Genomic DNA, 22,057 nt, shown 5'->3' on the forward strand with positions numbered 1-22,057 from the left:
CACACTAAGCTCAAGTGGGGTGGCCTGTGGGATGCAGGGGCACGCTCGGGGTGGATGGCCCGTGTGAAGCGGGTGGCTCGTGTGAGACAAGCCCCACCCATGTGAGGTGGAACCCATGTGAAGTGGGGCCCACGAGGGAGGTTCCGCCAAGGTCCTAACCCATGCGATGTGGGGCCTAGGCTATGAGAAAAATGGATTGATTCGCCATGCTCTATCAGTTCAAGCTTTTAGAGCAAGTGTATATGGATATGCCCCTTGGTTTTCAGCTTAAGGGGGAGTACAGGAAGGTGTGTAAGCTGAAAAAGGCTCTTTATGGCCTTAGGCAATCTCCCAAAGCTTGGTTTGCTAGATTTAGTACTTTTATTCTCTACTTCGGCTTCAGAAGATGTCAAGCAGATCATACAATCTTCGTTCATACCCAACAAGAAGGCAGATCTATTATACTTGTCTATGTGGATAACATTGTTGTGACTGGGGATGACTTGGCACAAGTTGAGCAAAGAATTTGAGATCAAAGATTTGGGTCCATTGTCGTTCTTTCTAGGGATTGAAGTTGCCCATTCATCTAAAGACATCTTCGTATCACAAAGAAAGTATACTCTTGATTTGCTGAGTGAGACTGGGAAATTAGGTGCTCGTCCAACTTTATCTCCTATGGACCAGAAGCACTCGTTGCATGCATCTGAAGGTGAGAGTTTGACAGATCCGGGTATGTATCAGAGATTAGTTGGAAAATTGATCTACTTGACGATTACAAGACCAGACATTGCTTAAGCTATAAGTATTGTTAATCGATTCATGCACATGCCAAAGGTGCCTCATTTTGGATGTTGTACATCACATATTGAGATACTTGAAGTCATGTCCTCGACGTGGTGATCTTTATATGAATCATGGATATGTTAATCTTGTTCGTTATTCTGATGTTGACTGGGCAGGATGCTCAACAGACAGAAAGTCTACTTCTGGCTATTGCACATTCGTTGGTGGCAACTTGGTTACATGGAGACGTAAATAACAAGTAGTTGTATCTCGGTCCAACACAGAAGCAGTGTATGGACCTATGGCTCATAGGGCTTGCGAACTCGTGGTTGAGATCCATTATGATGGAACTGGGTTTCCCTATCACCTCAACTATTCTTCTCTATTATGACAATCAGGTCACCATCCATATTGTGTTTGACTCGGTCTTTCATGAGCGGACTAAACATATTGAGGGCGATATACATTTCATTTGAGAGAAGATATCCTCTAGATTACTAGCTTCTCCAATTGTCAAGTCTATAGAACAACTAGCAAACATGTTTACAAAGGCTCTCAGCACTCCCATGTTGCAAGAAATCTCTAGCAAGTTGGGTATGACAGACATTCATATACCGACTTGAGGGGGAGTGTTGGAATATTAAGTTAGTAGGGTCATTTTTGTAGATATTAACGGGCTTTGCAAATATTGTATAAAGTAGGTTGCTATCACGTAATGAAGGAAAGAAAAAAACCTACATATATATTGAATAAGATAATAGAGAGGTCCCACATTCTCTCTTTCTCCCAAACCCTCTCTCTCACATTTTTCTCCCATCTCTCTCACATTCCTCCTCTTTGGTTCTTTCATTCTTTAGGAGGCACTGACACCAATGTAGGTGGTACTAGCAAGGGCGGGTGCGGAGGCAGTAGTAGTGGGGGTACACAATTGGTTAGAGTTAGTGATCCATTGGCCAATTCACAAAAGTAGTACTTTGACCATGCCACTCCAGATGATGACCATGGATCTCATCCACCATCCTCGATGAGAGCATCAATGCCCACACATCATTTTGAGCGTCATTCAAAGAAGAAAATCGGATGCGCTGCGACGGATGCTCTTGCACGCATTTTGTTATCTATGGACATTAGCTTAAAGCAAGGGAGCTCCACCTCCATCCCACCTTATGCGTATGGAGGATATCACAAGTATGGGCATAATGGCTCTGATATTCAGTCATACTCATCCACCCATAGATATAGGCAGCCGGCAGATACCTCTTTCAGTTATGGCCCTTTGACGGGAGGACATTTAGGGTACCCATATGACTGGCAGCAATACTATCAAGGAGTCGGGGTTGAACTCGACCTGTTCCCTCGAGACACTACTCGGCTAATGTCGTCGATGTGTGCCACACAATACCCACGTCTGGGCGTACTCGTACAGCTCGAGGAGGACGAGTATTAAATAAACATAAGAAAGTACATCCATTGGTATGAGCAAAGGATGACCTAGGAACAGTAGTGCCAACATGTTGAGCAGCAATATCATGTCAGACTGCATAGGAATCCGAGTAGAGCTAGACACAAGCCAAACTCAGTCGAGCTTGGCACAGCTTAGCTCGGTTCAGCTAGCAACTTACCTCGTCTCGAATTCAACTTGGCTCGGTCCTCGAGTCATATTGGCCAGCTCGGCTTGGTTTGGTCAGAAGATCGGGCCAGTTCGAGCTTGAGCTTGAGCTCGAGCTTTTGAGTCGAGTTTGAGTTCAAGCTTTCGAGTCAAGTTCGAGTTCAAGTTCAAGTTGTCGAGTTGAGTTCTTATTTAAACTAATTTAAAGTGTAGTGAAGTCGATAACTATGAAACCCAAATACCCAATATATAATGTACACAAAAATCCAATGCATAAAATTCAAACTTACAAATGGAATCAAACAGAAACTATTACAATTTACAAATTTACAGTGTTCACAACATCAACTTAATATACTTCATAGGGGGAGTGCCTTCCTGGCATATAACCATAGCCATGTCCATACTAGTTTCCTCCTACATCTGAACCGGATCCATCACTTTCATCGTCTAATCCATCCTTAGATGTGTTCTTGTCTTTTTTTAACTATAAGAAATTAGTTTGCTGAGCTCGAGCTGCTATCTAAAATTTCATATTGGTACTTGTTCACCTCTCCTAAATCAGAAGGTGAAGGGAGTTTTCCATCATACTCTTGTATAGTTTCAACTAGATTTTTCAAGCTTTTTTTCTGAGCAGATTTATACCAAGTGCCTAACACCCTATAAAATGCACAGAGACTTAAGAGAAACTTCGATACTTTGTTACTCTTCTTCTTTTTTTTCTCGTGCTCAATCCTACTTTGGCATCATGTTGTCTTAGAGGACATCGTTGATATCTAGAAGCCTCTTCCATACTACGTTTCAAGGCGAGTTATAATTGCTCTTCTTCCAATGCTAATAATTTAACTTACTCCTCTTCCTTCTTCCAATGTAATGCACTTATTTTGTCAATCACGTGAGTTCGTGTGTCATGTAGTCGATTGAGCCCTTAGAAGCTGAAGACCGAAGACATAAGAGGACGTAGAGCATCAAGTAGTGAAGATCAGGTAAATGAGGTGCCTTGCTGACCCTAACCTTAGACCCAAAGCAACCTTAGCCTCTAAATGATCATAACCTTTATAGGTAAACCTTAATTGATCATCACTTAGCCTTATGAGCCTTAATGAAACATGATAAGTTAGGCTAAAAGATGTGTTAAGCTGCTGTAAAATACATATCCCAAAACAGCAATTTTCAAGTGGTCGTCCACCCCATCGACAGCCTATCGATGGGTCCCGATGGAATCGAAGACCATCTCTATGTGATCGAAGAAACATTCCAACAACCTAACAGAAATATTGCTGGATTTTCCCAATGGGATGGAAGGACAGATTGATCCTATCGAAGGACCTTCGATCCCGTTGAAAAGCCTTTTGATACTATCGACAGAGCCGTTAACTAACAGTTTTATAGCCGTTGGAACGTGAACTCTATAAAATGGGCATTCGGTTCTTGGGCAGGATGTGTTTTTTGTGCAATTGGAATTAGGTGATTCCCCACTCATATCCCTCATCTTATAACTCTAAATCTATGAGATTCAAATCATCTTCCTTGAGACTACCACTCTAATGAGGATTTCAACCTCCATTATAAAGATGCTCTTGATCTCTACCATTCTCTAGAGATTAGATACTAAGTTTGATGGTATATCCTAGTCTAAATCCTCTGGGAGACCCATCTAGGTGAATCCCCTTTGGAAATCAATTAGTTGTAGGAGGTAGGAGATTCCACCATCCTCCCACCACCTTGGTCTCCTCATCGGGTCATCATATGCAAGCCGGTTGGCCATAAAAGTTGAAGCATCGGCATCAACAATCAGGGGAGCAATTGAGAAGCCCATTCATGCATGGGAAAGCATTGAGAAACATCTCAAGAATGCGCATTAATGGGGCTCAATTAGGCAAGGTTATCATTTTTAGAGTTCATGTACTCTTTCCTTATGTAAGATTGAGTGTAAGAGTTTGTGACCCAAACTCGAATAGGTTCTTGCGTAGGACCTAGGCTTTGGTGTAGGGCTGAATTTACCGGACACAGGTATACGTATTAATCTCCGTGGGAAGCCTCCGGCAGGACTGTACGTAGGGCCTTGGATTAGGACAAATTGTGGCTATTGGTTAGCCGATAGAAAACCAACTAAAGGCTCTTGTGGGAGCCACCAACACAGGTGAGTACGTGTGTAAGTCCTTGTGTGGGCCTTTAACGAGAGTATACATTTATAAGACCTTGTGTAGGCATCCAGAGGGAGTGTACGCTTGTAAAGGTTAAAGGTGAACCTAATTAAAAACCTCCAATAGTGAATACCAATACAGTATAGTGCATCCGCTGGGAGTGGAGTAGGGAAACCGAACTACTATTTATGCTTGTGTTTGCGATTGTCATATGAATGCCTAAATTGGGTTGTATGCTCGGCACTTAACTTAAAAGCACACACGAGCTCACTGTCTATATATATACCAGTTGCTTAATTGTTCAATCATTTGTAGTCTATGTGATTGATCTCAATTTGGTTTGGAAGCCTAAGTGTTAATTGTCTTCTTAGTTTAAATTGGTATAATAACTTAAATAGGCAATTGTGTTTTTAATTGTAGATTTTTTAAGTGGTCATATTCATCCCCCCTCTAGGACTTAATCATAATTCTATAGCTCCGCCAAGCTTCCGCACATGCCATTATAGACTATTCCCTGCAATTTACCTACTAGTTCTCTCTACTCTTCGTGTATCAGAACTCTCGCCAATTATAGCTCTTATGGAAGGTTTAGATGGGGTGGAAGGTTTCTTATTTGAGTCTAGAAGAGCCTGAAAAAGAAGTTGAATCTCCTCTGGGGCTTTAGGACACAATTTTGCATCTCCACCTCAACATGCTAAGTGTAACCTATGTCAATTAGTTTTGTTAACAAATTTTACCCCACACAAACGACACATAATCTTCGTTTTTCCAGAGCTTGGGGATTGGAATAGGGAACTGTAGTCCCAAATGTCAGTCGATGTGTCAGATGACAACATATCTATACTCCATTTAAAAAAGGTTTGTATTTTGAGACGGTTATAAATCAAACAAAAATTAGAAACAAACAACTTGACGTCAAAGCTAAACAGAAACAATATGATAAACAAAAGAAATAATGAAATATGTTCTGATACAAGCATAAAGAAAAGATTATGTTTTGGGCCATTTCCAAAAAAAGAAAAGAAGTGTAGATCTTACTTTCCTGAAACCTGCCTATCTTTTACACCGTTATATATTTTACCGTAGTCTGTCTGCTATTGTTACTTGTCAGATACTATATTTTTAAAAAGACCAAGATACCCATGCTTCTTTTAACAGATTTTTTTCATCTCCCGCCGCTCTCTTGCTGCACCACGGATGAATTGGTTGATGATCTAAGCCCTCCATCTGTGTGGGCCACCTGTGAATGGGCAATTACACCAATTTTGAGCTATCAAACAATCCTTTCCATCCGGTTTTCCAACTTCTGGATGATTTAATAATCCCCATTGTTTTCTATCGTATGGCTCACTCAGTCCTTAAATCTGCATCATTATTGGGTTTAGGCCTAAAATGAGATGGCAAAGTAGATGGAAGGGGTGGATTTCTCACAAGCATCTTGGTTGGGACTACACCTAATCCACTCCCCTCATAAATAGGGAAGCAGATTGCGTCCTGCTTAAGCTGGACAATAAACCGTCCAGCTCGTGCTCTGTGAGGCCCACAGTGATGTATGGATGTTATCCACATCGTCCATCCATTTTTTCAGATTATTTTAGTATATGAACCTAAAAGAGAGGTAGATCCAAGGCTTAAGTGAACCACACCACTGGAAGAGGCGGTTGTAATGACATCCATGGTTGAAGCCCTCCAAAGGGTCACAGTGATATTTATTTGCCATCCAAGCAGTTCATAAGGTCACATAGACTTGGGTGAAGGGAAGACACACATCAGATTGATCTGAGGCTTTTGGGGCTCCCAAGAAGTTTTTAACAGTGAGCGTTCAATCACCTCTGTATGGTCCCATTGATCCTCTTATCTGCCTCATTTTTGGGTTCTTACCCTAAAATAATATGAAAAAAAAATGGATGTATGGTGTGGATAAAACCTATTCATCATGGTAGGCCCCATGGAGACTTGCTGTACGGAGACTTAGTTTGCTTTGATTCAGTGCTCTTTTTAGAAAGGAAAAACTTTGGCAATCCGGTCCTGGGGCATGACTTTAAAAATGAGGTGGCCCACTATGATGTGTATTTGAAATCCACCCATACCACTGTGCGTTACCCATATTAGGCCCAGGGCCCAAGTTTCCTCTCCATCTGTGATTCAAGTGGACCACACGATTGACAAGAGCGCAATGCCCACCCTCAAAACGGTTTCCAATTGTGTGACCCATTTGAATCACGGTTGGATTTGATGTTTTGATCCTAGGAATAAATTTTATCGGGCCACCTCATGGTTAGATTAGATGTTGCAATTATCATCATGGTGGGCTACATCAAAATCAAGGGTAGTTGTTCATTTACCACTGTTTTGTGTTGTGGGGCCCACCTGAGATTTGGATCTTCCTCATTTTTGAGCTTATGCTCTGAATAATGATCCACGAATGATGGACGGTGTGGATCGAACAAACACATCATTGTGGGGTCCACAACAGTCCTCTAACCCAGTGGATTCCGCTCCGTAAATGGGGATATAATATTTGAATTCTTTTAAAAGTAGGGGTAAAATGGTCTTTTTCAGGTAGTCAAAGTCAACCAAGGCAGATTTTTGACCATATTTCAAAAGGTTAGGTGGGTTTTAGGAAAGAGTTTAAAAGTGGGCTTTTTTTTTTTTTTTTTTTTTAAAGAAAATTTAATTATTATTTTTTTTCAATTAAACATTATTATGAATCTTGTGTCTTATATATTGAAGATTCTCTTTAGTGGCTGATGTGTTCGTTGAAAAGGGATCCTTGGCTTGCAATGCACAATATGGGACTTTTTACAAAGATTGATGCATGACATGCTCGGCCTGATGGAAGTGATGTATGATAACATGCTTTGGGCTCATGTATGCAATGATATCATCATCACCATCATCATCATCGAAGCCTTATCCCAACTAACTGGGGTTGGCTACAAGTAGGGCTGTCGATGAGTTGGGCTGGCCCTTTGGGCTTTTTGGTCTGGCTTGGATTACTAGGCCTGGGGGTTGGGCTCGGGCCTAAAATTTAATCTCGTTAAATAATTGGACCTAGCTCAGTCTTTATTTAAGGTCTCATCAGCCTGGCCCATCCAAGTTCATTTAGGATTCAAGCCTCAAGGGCATTTTTGCCATATTTCATGCATGATCAGGTGCACTTATTAAGCAGCCCAGATCTTGCACAAAATTGAGTGGTTGGGCTTGGGCCTAGGTTTTAATTTGGCAAGCTGGGCTTGGACAGACCTTGGCCTGTTGATAGCCTTAGCGACATAAATCCTGCTTCCATTCTATCAAGGGCTATCTATTGGTGATAACAGAGTGAAGGACAATTGTTTGGTTTGTGATCATATTGTCTCCTTCTACAGCAACCTGCCATCCTTAGAAGGTTGGATTCATCCCAAATTGTAGAATCTTGCCTTCTCTCAGATTTTTGTCAAGGAACCCTCATCTCTCCAGGCCCCATTCTCTGAAGAAGAAATCAAGGCTATTGTGTTCTCACTTGGTAGAGACAAAGACCCAGGTCTTGACGTGTTCCCTTTGGCATTTTTCCAAGTTGTCTAGGATGTTGTCAAAATCTATCTTCTCAACATCATCTCTGATTTTTGTACCAAAGGTCGCTTGCCATGGGAAATGGGGCCTTTCTTTATAGCCATTATCCCCAAATTTGAATGAGCAGACCGACTTTAGGATTTCCGACCCATTAGCCTCATTAGGTCTCCTTACAAAATCCTAGCTAAGGTTCTTGCCTCCAGTCTTAGACTTGTTCTCGCTAGTATTGTTTTTGAAGCCTAGGAAGCCTTTGTGGCTAATTGGCAAATGCTCGATTGCGCCCTTATAGCCTAGGAATTTGTCATCCCCGCCACAAAGAGGGGAGGGGTGTTGTCTGCAAACTTAGTGTTTTTGGCCATGTTGATTGCGACTAGTTAGGCTACATGCTAGGTCATCTTGGCTTTGGTCCCAAATGCCATAGTTGGATCTGCGAGTGCCTCGCCTCTGCAAGGTTCTCTGTCCTCGTGAATGAGCCCCCTAATGGTTTCTTCCAAGCTTCCAGAGGGCTAAGGGGAGGTGGCTTGCTTTCCCCTTTCCTTCTCATGATTGTTGTAGAGGGCCTAAGTAGAACATCTGATAGGAGAGTGTCTGTTGGCCTCATCAATGGGTTCAAAGTTGCGAGTGCTAGTCCTCACATCACTCATATTCAATTCACTAATGACACAAATCCTGATCTGTGAGGTTGACAATGTGGCCATCCAATATCTATGGAAAATCATGCACTGCTTAAAGGCGGTTTCCAGGCTTAAGATTAACCTCTCTAAAAGCAAGCTCCCTAGCATTAATCTCCCCTCCCTTGTCTTAGTGAGGTTGACAACAGTCTTTAGATGTAGGGCGATCTCTTACCCTTCATTGTAAGCCCCCCCCCCCCCCAAAAAAAAAGAAGAAGAAGAAAGAGAGAGAGAGAGAGAGAGAGAGAGAGAGAGAGAGAGAGAGTATCCGTGGGTTGAAAGGAAGCTCTCCCGTTGGAAGAGTCATTTCTTGTCTCTTTAGGGCCATCCAACGCTCATTAAAGTTGCACTATCCTACTTGCCCTTCTTTCAATGTCCTCAATGTCCTCCTTGGATAAGCTAAGGAGGGATTTCCTCTAGAGTGGGAATGTTTTAAAAAAAAATTGAAAATTTCACATCTTATGCTGGGAAGAGGAGTGCAAGCCGATTTCATAAGGTGTAGTGGGCATTAGGGACCTGTCTTCTACGAATTCGGTCCTTCTCGGAAAATGGATCTAGTGCTTCGGCGTGGAGAAAGGCAGCTGTTGGAGAGAGACCATTGCTAACGAGTGTGGGACTTGCAGTAGAGGGTGGCGGACCAAGGACTCCTCTCTTTATAGATCCTCAAATTTTTGGAAGTCAATAGCTAAGATGGCCCCTTTAAAGCAAGAAGGATTTTCTCTCTCTTGGTGACGAGTCCCACATCCGCTTTTGGGAGGATGGTTGGATTGGCGATCGCCCACTCCAACCTCTCTTCCCTAGGTCGGCTTGTGTTGCCTCAAATCCATTTCTATTGCCTGTTGCTTCTCCACTCATGGGTCATGGATTTGGTCCTCTTGTAGATATCTCTCGGATGAGGAACTTGATGATTTTCTTATGCTTCTAGAGCTTTTAAATGACATTCGACCTTCCCAAGGCAAAAGGACTCGCTTGTGTGGAACAAGGACAAATCCGACAGCAATAGGTTTTTGGTTCGCTCTTCAATGATCCGTGGCTCCTCGGTCAGCTCACGCAGTTCGCCCTACTACATGCAGTCTTATGGAGCTCCACCAAAAATCGCTACCTTTGTTTGGCTTCTAGGAAGGCGGAGGGATCTCACCACTGATCACTTGCAATGAAGATTAATGACTCTTATCGACATATGTTTTTTGTGCATGGAAAATGATGAATCAATAAACCACCTCTTTATTCATTACCCTGTCACCCATTCAGTGTAGTCTAGTCTCCCTGCTCTCTTTCACACCTCTTGGATATTGCCAAGCACCGTCGAAGATCTCCTCTTGGTATCAGAAAGAATATCAAAGCAATTTGGTACCTACCTGGTCATTATGGTGACCCTTTAGGCTATTTGGAAAGAAAGGAATAGTTGTTGCTTCAAGAATTCCTCCACCCTGATCTCGGAGGTTACCAACTCAATTAAAAGGGAGGCGGCAGATTGGTCGTTTGGCCTCCCGAGTATTGACCCTTGTATTCTCTTTGGCTTTTTTGGGTTGTAGCCAGTTGATGTAGGATGTGAAATTTAAGTATGAGATGCAAGAATTCAGGCTTTAGATCATACCAATTCAAAACAATCCATATTAATTCCACATCCCACATGAAAGTCCAAACATTCAATTAAGGGGAATCTATGCGGGTCCAGGCCTACACATGATAGGGCTGGATCAATAAAAAATTATGAACCAAACGATACTCAAATATAAGAAATAATCATCCACACATGCATAGTAATCAGTCCCGAATCCAAGGGATTCAAAAATTCCAATTCGGAGAACCCTAGGGTAAGAAAAGGGGCATAAAATTGGATATTTGAGTAATTTACGGTTAGGTTTAGAGATTTTGGGTGAAAGCGGAGTAAAAGAGAGGAGAGAGACGAACCAGAGAAGTACCGCACGCGTGGACAACAATAATAGCCCAGACGCACATGCGTGTGATCCCATCCGCACGTGTGTGGGGCCCACTATTCAATAAAAGGCCACCTTGGCCCTGGTCGGTCAGGGATGGACTCCAAAAGCCCCAAATCTCAACTCGATCCGATGTAAGGTTTGTGCGTGGTGCTCCGCCGAAGTTTTAGCCCTCCTGTAGTGCCAGATTCTGAAATTCTGCTGTGGGGAGGGGAATTGCTGCAATAGATGATTGATTCGAAGTGTAGATGATGGGGTGAAATGAGAAAAAAGGATGGTAAAAGATTGGTAGTAGAAATATCGATGGATGGGGGCGAATCGGGATAGATGTGGCTTCGCACCACGGTAGTTAACCCTTCAACGAAGGGAGCAACTCAGAGAGTAGGAAAACGCAGGATTTTTATTAATCTTCAATGAATCAAAAGAACTACAAGGGGTGCCTATTTATAGGGAAAACCCTATACCCCAAAACTCTCGCCATGTGTGTAACCTATTACTTGGCGATGAAGTAAACTAAAATAAAAATCAAATAAAGAAATCTAAAGCGTTCATGATATTCTAAATAATAACAATAAGCAAAACCTAAAACATGAAATCAATCCGACTAGTGGGCCACGATCATGAGATCCCATGATGGGTTTTTCTTGACTATCGGGCCCACTCTTTTAAACCAAACTTCATCTTCTAGCTAGGAGGCCCTCCCTGGACGTCGCCATTGAGCCAAATCGAAGGTGGGGCCCTCCTCCGTGCGTACATGTGTAGGTGGGGCGGCATGCGTGTGCGTGTGCGCGAGATGTCCCCATTAATTCTCCTCGGCTGCGAAGATTTCGCCACTGGGGAAATAAAACTCCTGAACCGCTCCAGGAAGTCAGGATCAAGTCTCTGAAGGTCCTCCGCAATGAGCCACGTGCTGTCTGAAGCTGGGCGTGACTTTCATTTAACCAGGTACTTCTGAAACCCGCCATCCGCGTTGAAACTATTTGATGGTTCAAGATATCTTCTATTTCCTCTCTGGGTGTATGAAGGTTAGGTGTGAGAAGTAGAGGTTGGGAAGAAAGGTCGGGAAGAGTAGGTACGAGAGGTAGAGGCTGGGAAAATGGGTCGGGATGGGTAGGTATGGGACGTAGAGGCTGGAAAAATGGGTTGGGACAGGTAGGTATGGGACGTAGAGACTGAAAAAATGGGTTGGGAGGGGGCCATGGATCAAGGGATAAATCTGGGGAATCGGAATGGGTAGGCGAAGGGCCAAACAAAGTATCAGCGGTCCCCTGAAAAGTAACTAGATCCTCCATGTTGAATGTGAAACTAATTCCCATAGAATGTGGAAGATCTACCTCATACACATTGAGACCGTTTCGTTTTATAATTTTGAAGGGTCCAGCACTATACACGTGTAATTTTCGAACGACTCCCTGAGGGTACCGCTTTGGCCTAATGCGGATCATCACAAAGTCCCTTACATTAAATTCCTTGAAACATTTATGTTGGTCTGCAGAAAGTGAGTAATGTTCATTACTAGTTATGATCTTCTGCCTGATTTCTTGATGCCATGAATGAATGTGATGCGCAAAAGACTCTGTAGGCTCTGACGGCCTATGGGACAGTGACATAGGGACAAGATCAATAGGTTTCCTAGGTTTATAACCAGTAACGACTTCATAAGGACAGACCTATGGACCTATTGACAGAACTATTAAACACAAACTCGGCTGTAGGTATTACAATGTCCCATGTTTTGGCGTGCTCTATATCCCTCCTAGGGGGAGACTCATCCGGTAGATCATCAGGAACGACATCACGTAACTCATCCACTACCGAAATGGCCTTAGTGGGTAACTCTACACCAGCCTCTGGTGCACTCTCTCTGGCCACGAGGCCACACATGCTGTACCCCTCCAAATAATGGTCTTGATGTCCCTCATGGGGTGGGGGTACAGGTGCTCGCCCATGACTGATTCCTTGGCCACCTCCATTCATTGGTCTATCCTCCCGGCCACTTGCCTGAGATTGGCCATCTTCCCTAATGGTGGGGTTTGTCCTGAGGGAGGCCTCTATTTGGTCAAGGCGTTGATCTATGCTTCGTTCCAAGCACTTACCCCAAGCCTCGATCTGTTGGGACAGCTTATTTAGTGACTCTAGCAGTTGTTCCATGTTTAGTGTAGGGTGCTAGCTAAAACCATGACCTGTACGTGTGAGCGTACAACTTGCTAACTCCACCTAAGGACTTTTTACGACGACTGTATGGGACTAAATGATCCTATGAGACTCTATATGAGGGGACTATGCAATGTTACTCCAGCAATATAGTTAATAAAATAAGGGACTATGGACTCCTAAAAGCTACATGTGATGGACTAGATGCATGACGGACTCAAACAAACTAACCCTAAACAAATAATGCACTCCCTTATAAGAACCCTAAGCCCTGATACCAAATTTGATGCAGGACATGAAATTTAAGTATGAGATGCAAGAATTCAGGCTTTAGATCATACCAATTCAAAACAATCCATATTAATTCCACATCCCACATGAAAGTCTAAACATTCAATGAAGGGGAATCTATGCGGGTCCAGGCCTACACATGATAGGGCTGGATCAATAAAAAATTATGAACCAAACGATACTCAAAGATAAGAAATAATCATCCACACATGCATAGTAATCAGTCCCTACTCCAAGGGATTCAGAAATTCCAATTCGGAGAACCCTAAGGTAAGAAAAGGGGCATAAAATTGGATATTTGATTAATTTAGGGTTAGGTTTAGGGATTTTGAGTGAAAGCGGAGTGAAAGAGAGGAGAGAAACGAACCAGAGAAGTACCGCACGCATGGACAACAACAATGGCCCGACGCACATGCGTGTGATCCCGTCCGCACGTGTGTGGGGCCCACTATTCAATAAAAGGTCACCTCGGCCCTAGTCAGCCAGGGATGGACTCCAAAACCCCCAAATCTCAACTCGATCCAATGTAAGGTTTGTGCGTGGTGCTTCGCAGAAGCTTTAACCCTCCTGTAGGGCCAAATTCTGAAATTTTGTTGTGGGGAGGGGAATTGCTGCAATAGATGATTGATTCGAAGTGTAGATGATGGGGTGAGATGAGAAGAAAGGATGGTAGAAGATGGGTAGTAGAGATGGCGATGGATGGGGGCGAATCGGGATAGATGTGGCTTCACACAACGGTAGTTAACCCTTCGATAAAGGGAGGGCTTCGCACCCAATTAGGCTTCACAACTTAGAGAGTAGGAAAATGTAGAATTTTTATTAATCTTCAATGAATCAAAAGAACTACAAGGGGTGCCTATTTATAGGAAAAACCATATACCCCAAAACTCTCGCCATGTTCGTAACCTATTACTTGGCGATGAAGTAACTAAAATAAAAATCAAACAAAGAAATCTAAAGCATTCATGATGTTCTAAATAATAACAATAAGCAAAACATAAAATATGAAATCAATCCGATTAGTGGGCCACGATTATGAGATCCCATGATAGGCTTTTCTTGACTATCGGGCCCACTCTTTTGAACCAAACTTCGTCTTCTATCTAGGAGGCCCTCCCTGGACGTCGTCATCGAGCCAGATCGACGGTGATGCCCTCCTACTCCGTGCGTACGTATGTAGGTGGGGCGACGTGCGTGTGCACGAGATGTCCCCATTAGCAGTGTTCGAGTTGTCAGTATTGCTACAAGTTTCGCTGACTAGGGATATAGAAACAATATCATTATTGCCGATAACCAGAAATGTTGGGGGAAACAAGGGGAAAACAATGGAAATTTTCAGTGAAACTTCAAGGGATGCCTAAATGCACATTTGCATCTCTTAAATATAAAAAAATTGCAAAAAGAATACATGCGTAATAAGTTTCCATTTAATGGGGGCCTAAAAGTATGTACTGTTGTAAGAAATCATTCTAATAGTAACCATAATGAGTTTATAATAATATAAATGTAGGTACCATACAATAACTACGACATGAAAAAGTAAATGAACTAAAAAAACATGCTCACAATCATCACTCTGATTTAGAGCTAGACACGAACCGAGCTAGCTTGGTTAACTTGCTAGACTCTGCTCGGATAAGCTCAACTCGGAATCTTTGTTCCGGCCCAGTCGAGCTGTTTTTTTTTTTTTTGAGCTTGAAAAATTTCGAGCCAAGCTCAAGCTAGATGAGCTCAATTTGATTCAGCTCGAAGCTTAGCCTAACTCGAATACACACACACACACACACGCACGCACCCCTAATGCCTGACTCGACCTCATTTCTCTCGCCGAGCTCTCACATGTTACCCATCTCTCCCTCTTCCTCTCTCTCATTTTGGGCATTCGGGCACTATCCTTGTTCGTCCGGCTGCTGTCAACGGTAGCCCGACTGGTGGCATGACAACTCGAGTCCCTGTCCTACATGACCGTCCGACCACTGTCACTATTCGTTCGGCCGCTATCAATGGCAGCTCGACCCACGACTAATGACCAATCAACCCGGCCGCTGGCCAATGTCCAGTAAGCCTGACCGTTGTTATTGTTAAATTATTAGAAATTATTTATTATTTATCATTGGAATTGTTAGAATTTTTTATTAGATTGTTTATTGTTAAAATTGTTAGAGTTGTTTATTAGAATTGTTATAATTGTTAGAAATTGTTTGAATTGTTTATTGGGTTGTTAGAATTGCTTATTGTTTATTGTTTATTGTTAGAAATTGTTAGAATTGTTCATTAGATTGTTAGAATTGTAATATAGGATAATCAATTGCCCGTTTGAGGATTTCTACGTCGCCAGGCATGGATATAATATGTTTTTGGAGGTATAGAAATTATCAAATTATCCCATTTTTGGACATTTCAAGTTGGATCGATTTGAATGCTTTCATTTATTCTAACTTAAATGCAATCTCTTGTTCTGGTTCTTCTTCCATTTCTCTTTAGATATATTTGTTGCATTTATTTTCGTTGTCAAATATCCACACTTTGTGTGGATACTTGACATGGAAATCAAATGCAAGATTAATATTTCTAGAGAGATACGGAGAGATCTTGACAGAATTTCGGTGTGACATTTAAATTAGAAAATAAAAGCATTACAATTTATCCAACCTTGAATGGGTGACTAATTTAGATTGTTAGGCAAGTCTAGAAAATTTGGAAGGGCCTTTAGGTTGACACTACTTTATTTCGATCAATGCATAAAAATCAGTTTCTTACATCTTTATATTTATAGATGACTAGTGAGGAAGTCCTAACTACCCCCGGTGTCGGTGCATCTGTCACATCTCTTATTGTGAAGGGAGAAGTGTCTTCAGCTTTGGCTAGAAGAAATAAAAGATCAGCAGTGTGGGATGACTTTGAAGAAGTTATGGTTAATGGTGTGCTGAAAGTTAGATGTATTCTGATGCAATCGTCCCATATCCCACATGTGCACGATCCACATGTGTACAAGAAAAGGACCACTTTCCTTTTTTAGCCCATCATCAGTTCTCATTTTTTTTTCAAATCTCTAGATTACGAAATCTGCTCTTTCTTTCATATCTTTATTTTAGGCAGGGAATAATTTTAAATATTTTCGTATCTAAGTATCTTCACTTTCATTTACTAAGACTGAAGGGGACGACTCTTAATGTATACTTTTTACTAATGAGTTTGACAATGAGAAGTTGAAGAGTGGTATGCAAGATTAGTGATCGTCGAGGAAAAAACCTATGCAAGATTCTGTAAATTCCTTAACCCACTAGTTGAGAAGGCCTCCCGCATCACTGTGAAGAGAGTGTATGAAGATGTACACAAACAAAAAGATGAAACTGAAAATAGTTTTGGCATCAGTCTCTAAAATAAGTTTGACTTCTGATTTATGGACGACGTCCAAGCAAAGAAAGGGATACATTCCATTAACCGCCCACTACGTTGATGAAAATTGAAAATTTTGCAAGAGAATTTTGAACTTTCGTTACCTTCCCCCTTATTCTGGTTTTGGTTGTTTCATATTGCATCTACAATTGTTTACAAGAGTGGAGCATTGAAAAGAAAATCTCTTCAATAACTTTAGATAATGTCTCTACAATAACAATGTAATTTCATTCTTACGTAACCAGTTCAAGGCAACAGAAAATTTATTTTTGAGGAAAAAATATTCCAGGTTAGGTGTTGTGCTCACATACTAAACTTGATTGTACAAGAAGGGCTAAAAACAATTGATCCTTCTGTAGAGAATATAAGAATGTATAATATATAAGGGGGTTGTCTTTAAGATTGAGTATATGGAGTGGTAATCCAACGTTTGAATGTGACATCTCACAAAATGTTGAAGTTAAATGTATGTACACGTTGGAATTTAACTTTTGAAATATTGGATTTGGCCATGGAATTGGAGCTTGCATTTCCTGACTATGCGGCACGTGATAGAACATATTCTTGGTTGCCTAATGAAAATGATTGGAGCAAAGCAAAAGAAGTTCATAAGTTTCTCAAAGTTTTTTATGACTGCATGAAGATTTTTTCTGCAAATAAGTATCTCATCGCAAATTTATTTCTTCCGTCTCGTTGGAAGATTAAGCCTTTAAAAAAGTGCTAGTAAGGGTCCAAATTTTCTACAACTGATAGCAATTGGTATGCAGATGAAGTTTGATAAGTACTGGGACGAATGCCATCTGTTAATGGCCTCAGCAGTTGTTGGGCTTGGTTAGGTTCATTTTTATGAAGATTTATCCTATTGAAAGGGTAGTAACCAAAACCTTCATGCAGTCGAAGTTGGAAAACCGGATGGAAAGGATTGTTTGATAGCTCAAAACTAGTGTAATTGCCCATTCACAGGTGGCCCACACAGATGGAGGGCTCAGATCATCAACCCATTCATCCGTGGTGCCGCAAGAGAGCGGCGGGAGATGAAAAAAATCTGTTAAAAGAAGCATGGGTATCTTGGTCTTTTTAAAAATATAGCATCTGACAAGCAACAGTAGCAGACGGACTACGGTAAAATATATAACGGTGTAAAAGATAGGCAGGTTTCAAGAAAGAGTTTAAAAGTAAGATCTTTTCTTTTCTTTTTTTGGAAATGGCCCAAAACATAGGCAGATATACGCCATTGTCTCTTTTTTTTAATGATATTAAACAACAGTCTCAAACTAACAATAGCAACAATTTTGTGGAAAACATTACCCTCCATAAGTCTTCTGTTTGTAATTACTGCCTTTGCATGGCCACCCCTAATGCTCCCACAATGGTAGTGAACCAAATGAAACCATGAATTACAAGTTCATCTTTGGTTTGTGTCATTAATTAACCATCCCCACGGATTGAACAGGAAGAACAAAAAAAAAAAAAAAAAGCCATTTCCATTGTTATTTCTAGTGGCAATAAAAATACAACAAAACCCTGCAAAAAAAAAAAAAAAAAACTCCATCTGTTGTTGCTATTGTTGCTAAAGATGTGTGCCATCATCCCTAATTTTGCAGTACTATTATAAGCAAGAAGCAAAAGAACAGTAGGAAACAACTTAACTAAAGATCAAAGTAGAGGGATAGATGTGGAAAATAGACAGCCGCACAGTCAGCATAGATAACTCGAGACATAAATGGAGAAAGAAAACAGAACTGTCTTTAGTAATTCTGAACTAACAATACCTGTTCCTTGATTGGGAGACGAGGGTTGAACCTTTAGGGGTGAGCAAAAATGATTCCACATCATCCCAAAAGTAAGCCTTGGAAAATAAAACATGATTTTCCAACTGAGTTTTTTTATTCACTTCTTCACCTCCTCTTCCACTTTCATCTGTAGACTGATTTATCATGGCTTGATCAGCAGATACAGAACCATGATCAGGACTTTCTTCTCCATTTTTCCAAAATTTACACCACTTAACAAATTGATTAAAGAAGCCGGATTGTGGTCTAGATTTTTCATCATTCTTTTCTGACTGTGCAGCGGTATTCTCCTCAGGAGCTGATTTCCTAACATCAGAAGAGCTTGAAGTAGAACCTGACAGATCAGGTTGATGAAAGCTTGATTGGCTAGGTTTTTCTCTGGATCCTCTCTTCTCATAATCAGTTAAGCTGGTGACCTTTGCATAGGCATCTTCACAGGGGATGCAATGACTTTTCTCATTTGAACCACCAATTCTATCACCAAACCAAGTTCTCCAAATTCTTAGGAAAAATCCCTCTTCAACTATGGAACCATGTTGCTGCATAGGCGTCGAATAACCAATGGTGTTGTTTTTATCAACCTCTTCATGGCAAATAGAAGGCACTAACCTTATCGGCTGAGGAGGTGATGGTGATAATTTCCCATTAGATTCTGCAGTCATAGTGTGGTTCTTTTGTCCATTAGTGGATGACTTGAAACTGAGCTCAACTGGTTCGGCAGCATTCTGACGGGTACTATCTGATAGTAGCAGCCCTTCACCAGCTGAGTTACCCTCTGTCTGTGCATTAGCGACTTCCGATCGTGTGGATGACTTCAAATTGGATGCATATGGTTCAGCAGCTTTTGGGTTGACACCAAATACTAATGGCTGCCTTTCACCTGAAGGGTTACGTTGGAGTTTCAAAACATTTGGCATAGATAAAAGAAGGCGTGAGAACTTCTTGTATCCAAAGAAATCTTTATCCATAGTTACATTACTTCGCCCCAGCTCTGTACGAAGCTCTGTAAGGCTGACTCCTTCAGGGTGTAAGCTCAATACTTGACGAATCCTATTCACTAATACCTTGGGAATTGGGCGAGGCTTGGGGTCTGTGCCAGGTTCTGAAGAATCCTCAGCCTGCAAACAAGCAGATTGCTCCATATCTGAGTAGGGATCATCAAGCGGCCCCTCGTAATGACCATACCAAGAACCATATACCCCATCAGGAGGGTGGTTAAAATGCTTGCCAATAAGACCATCTCCTCGAACCAGTCCATTCCAATGCCACATTATACTTGAAGCACTGCAAAGAACACCTGAAGTACATGCTGTGCTTGCAAGCAATATATTGTAGTTATTCATCCGTAAACGATGTAGAATGTTAGCAAAATCCCTGTCTCCTGATATGAGAAAAAGGTGTGCTGGTGGAGGGTTTTGAGACACCCAATAGACAAGATCAACTAGAAGAGACCTATCAGCACTGTTCTTTCCACCTGCATTAGAAGAAGCATTGACCTGGTAAAAGGGTTATAGGCATGTTACACACAGAAAGGCAGAATAAAATATTAAACCTCTTCAAGGAATGAGGATGAAGATCACAATGCATGAAATGCCTACACAACTATCAAAAATTTAAAATGGGTGGTAATGAGACTATATACATGGATTTCTTGCAAGGGAAAACATTTTACACATTTTACACAGTGCTTCAAATACTGTCGAAACGGCTTTCAATATAAGGTAATGGCCAATACGAAGCCGTATACAATGGCAGAATTATTCTTTGCATACGCGAGTTACTAAGACGAATTCACCACAGAAGAAGACGAAGCTTTAAATAAAGAAAGTCCATAGTTTAAAGGTGATAAGACCCTAGTACCAGAAAGAACGATCACGCAGGTTAAACTATCCAACGAAAAGAATAGGGGGCAACCAAAAGCTCAAGAGTCGGGCATGGCAGCGGTAAAGAAAAAGAAATTATATTTCGTCCCGAAACATTTGAGACAACTGAGACAGCCTCCTTCGATGTTATTGTCACCAGAACGGATAAAGATCTTGCAGTCGAATTATACGGTGCCTACACCACAACTGGAAAGGAGCAAATCATTTCCCGTCATGCCAAACAGGTTCTGTGTGGAGCCCAGTTCTGCTGATCCGAGGCCAATAATGTTTTACACCTTGCCCAAAAAGGAAATGGAAGAAGAAACTGACAAACCAGTGATCAGCAAAAAGCTCCTGCCAGAAGATTTGAAAAGAAATAGTCCAGAAGCCAAACGATTATGCAAGCTATGGGAGCTATGGGGTTCGACTGTAAAGAACCAACAGGACTGGACAATGGTAGAGGTCTCCAGATCCCGATCAGTGTACATGAAAGAAAACAGGAAAAACTTTGTGGGCTGGGGGCATCCCCTACGTATGCACAAGTGAATGTGACTCACACTTGCTAGGCAGTTGGCAAAGAAACAAGTCTAGACACAGGTGAAAGTAACAAAGAAGAGGTGAAGCACCCACAATGCCGAAACAAATAGAAGACGGAGGACAGCCAACCGTTGATGAATTACAAGAAATAAATCCGAGGACGGAGTATGAACCTCAAAATACATACATAAGCACTGGCTTGTCAAAAGAAGTGGTAGACTAGTATGTTGAATTGTTGAAAAGGAATAAATATGTGTTTGCCTAGACATACACGGAAATGCCTAGCCTAAAACCAACAGTTAGCAATGCATCGATTTAACGTTTCTAAAGATAAGAAGCCAGTCAACAAGGCAAAGAGACGTCTCCACCTCGACGTAATACCTCTGATGGAGGAAGAGATAAGCAAATTGATTAAGGTCGGCTTCATAAGAGAAGTAAAATATCCCAGGTGGATCTCTAATATTGTGTCCATCAAGAAAAAGAGTGGACAAATCAACGTATGTGTTGACTTTAGGAATCTAAACGAGGCATGCCCAAAAGATAATTTCCCGCTGCCCATAACAGAATTGTTGATCAACAGTATGACGAAATACGCAGTTATGCCATTCATGGAAGGGTATGCCAGGTACAATCAAATACATATGGCACCAGAAGACGAAGAAGCTACAGCATTCAAAACATCTCTGCGAATATATTGTTACGAAGTTATGTCGTTCAGGCTTTAAAATGTCGAGGCTACATATCAAAGAGCAATGCAGAATATTTTCCAAGACATGATACGTAAGCATGTCGAATGTTATGTCAACGACTTGGTAGTACGATCCTGCAGCCATGCAGAGCATCAGGAACATTTGTCATCCGTCTTTCGCCAGCTCAGGAAGAAACAGTTAAAAATGAATATGATAAAGTGTGTGTTTGGTGTATCATCCGGTAAATTCCTTGGGTTCATTGTCAGGCGTTGTGGAATAGAAGTCAACTCGGGAAAGATGAAGACAATTCAAGAAATGCCGCCATCAATAACGTTATGAGAACTAAAAAGTTTGCAAGGAAAATTGGCCTATATTCAACGCTTCATATAGAACTTGGCAGGGAGATGCCAACCGTTCCCCCACCTCATGAAAAAGGGAGTGGAATTCATATGGGGCGAAGCATGCCAAAATGCGTTTGATTCCATCAAAGACCTGTTGAAATGACCTCCAGTGTTAAAAGCGCCTGTGAAAGGCAAGTCTTTAATCTTATACATCATCATGTGTGAAAGTTCTTTGGGAGCTAGCTCAATGCAATGAGCAAGGGAAAGAAAACGCCCTCTATTACTTGAGTAGAACCTTAATAGGGGCAGA

The 22,057-nt window shown here is 41.6% G+C and overlaps 1 protein-coding gene across 2 annotated transcripts in view; it reads right to left on the reverse strand.

Annotated features, from left to right (window-relative positions):
- Positions 1–22,057, reverse strand: part of LOC131234333 (uncharacterized) — a 55,029-nt gene that overhangs the window by 16,383 nt on the left and 16,589 nt on the right. The window contains exon 2 of one of the 2 annotated variants that reach the window (XM_058231137.1): positions 18,298–19,792. In XM_058231137.1, coding sequence (XP_058087120.1) covers positions 18,298–19,792 — 1,495 coding nt within the window. Of the gene's footprint in view, positions 1–18,297; positions 19,815–22,057 lie in introns of both variants that reach the window. The other variant, XM_058231138.1, reaches the window with a different exon arrangement.

The sequence above is a fragment of the Magnolia sinica genome, chromosome 19 (assembly GCF_029962835.1).
Source record: "Magnolia sinica isolate HGM2019 chromosome 19, MsV1, whole genome shotgun sequence".
NCBI lineage: Eukaryota > Viridiplantae > Streptophyta > Magnoliopsida > Magnoliales > Magnoliaceae > Magnolia > Magnolia sinica.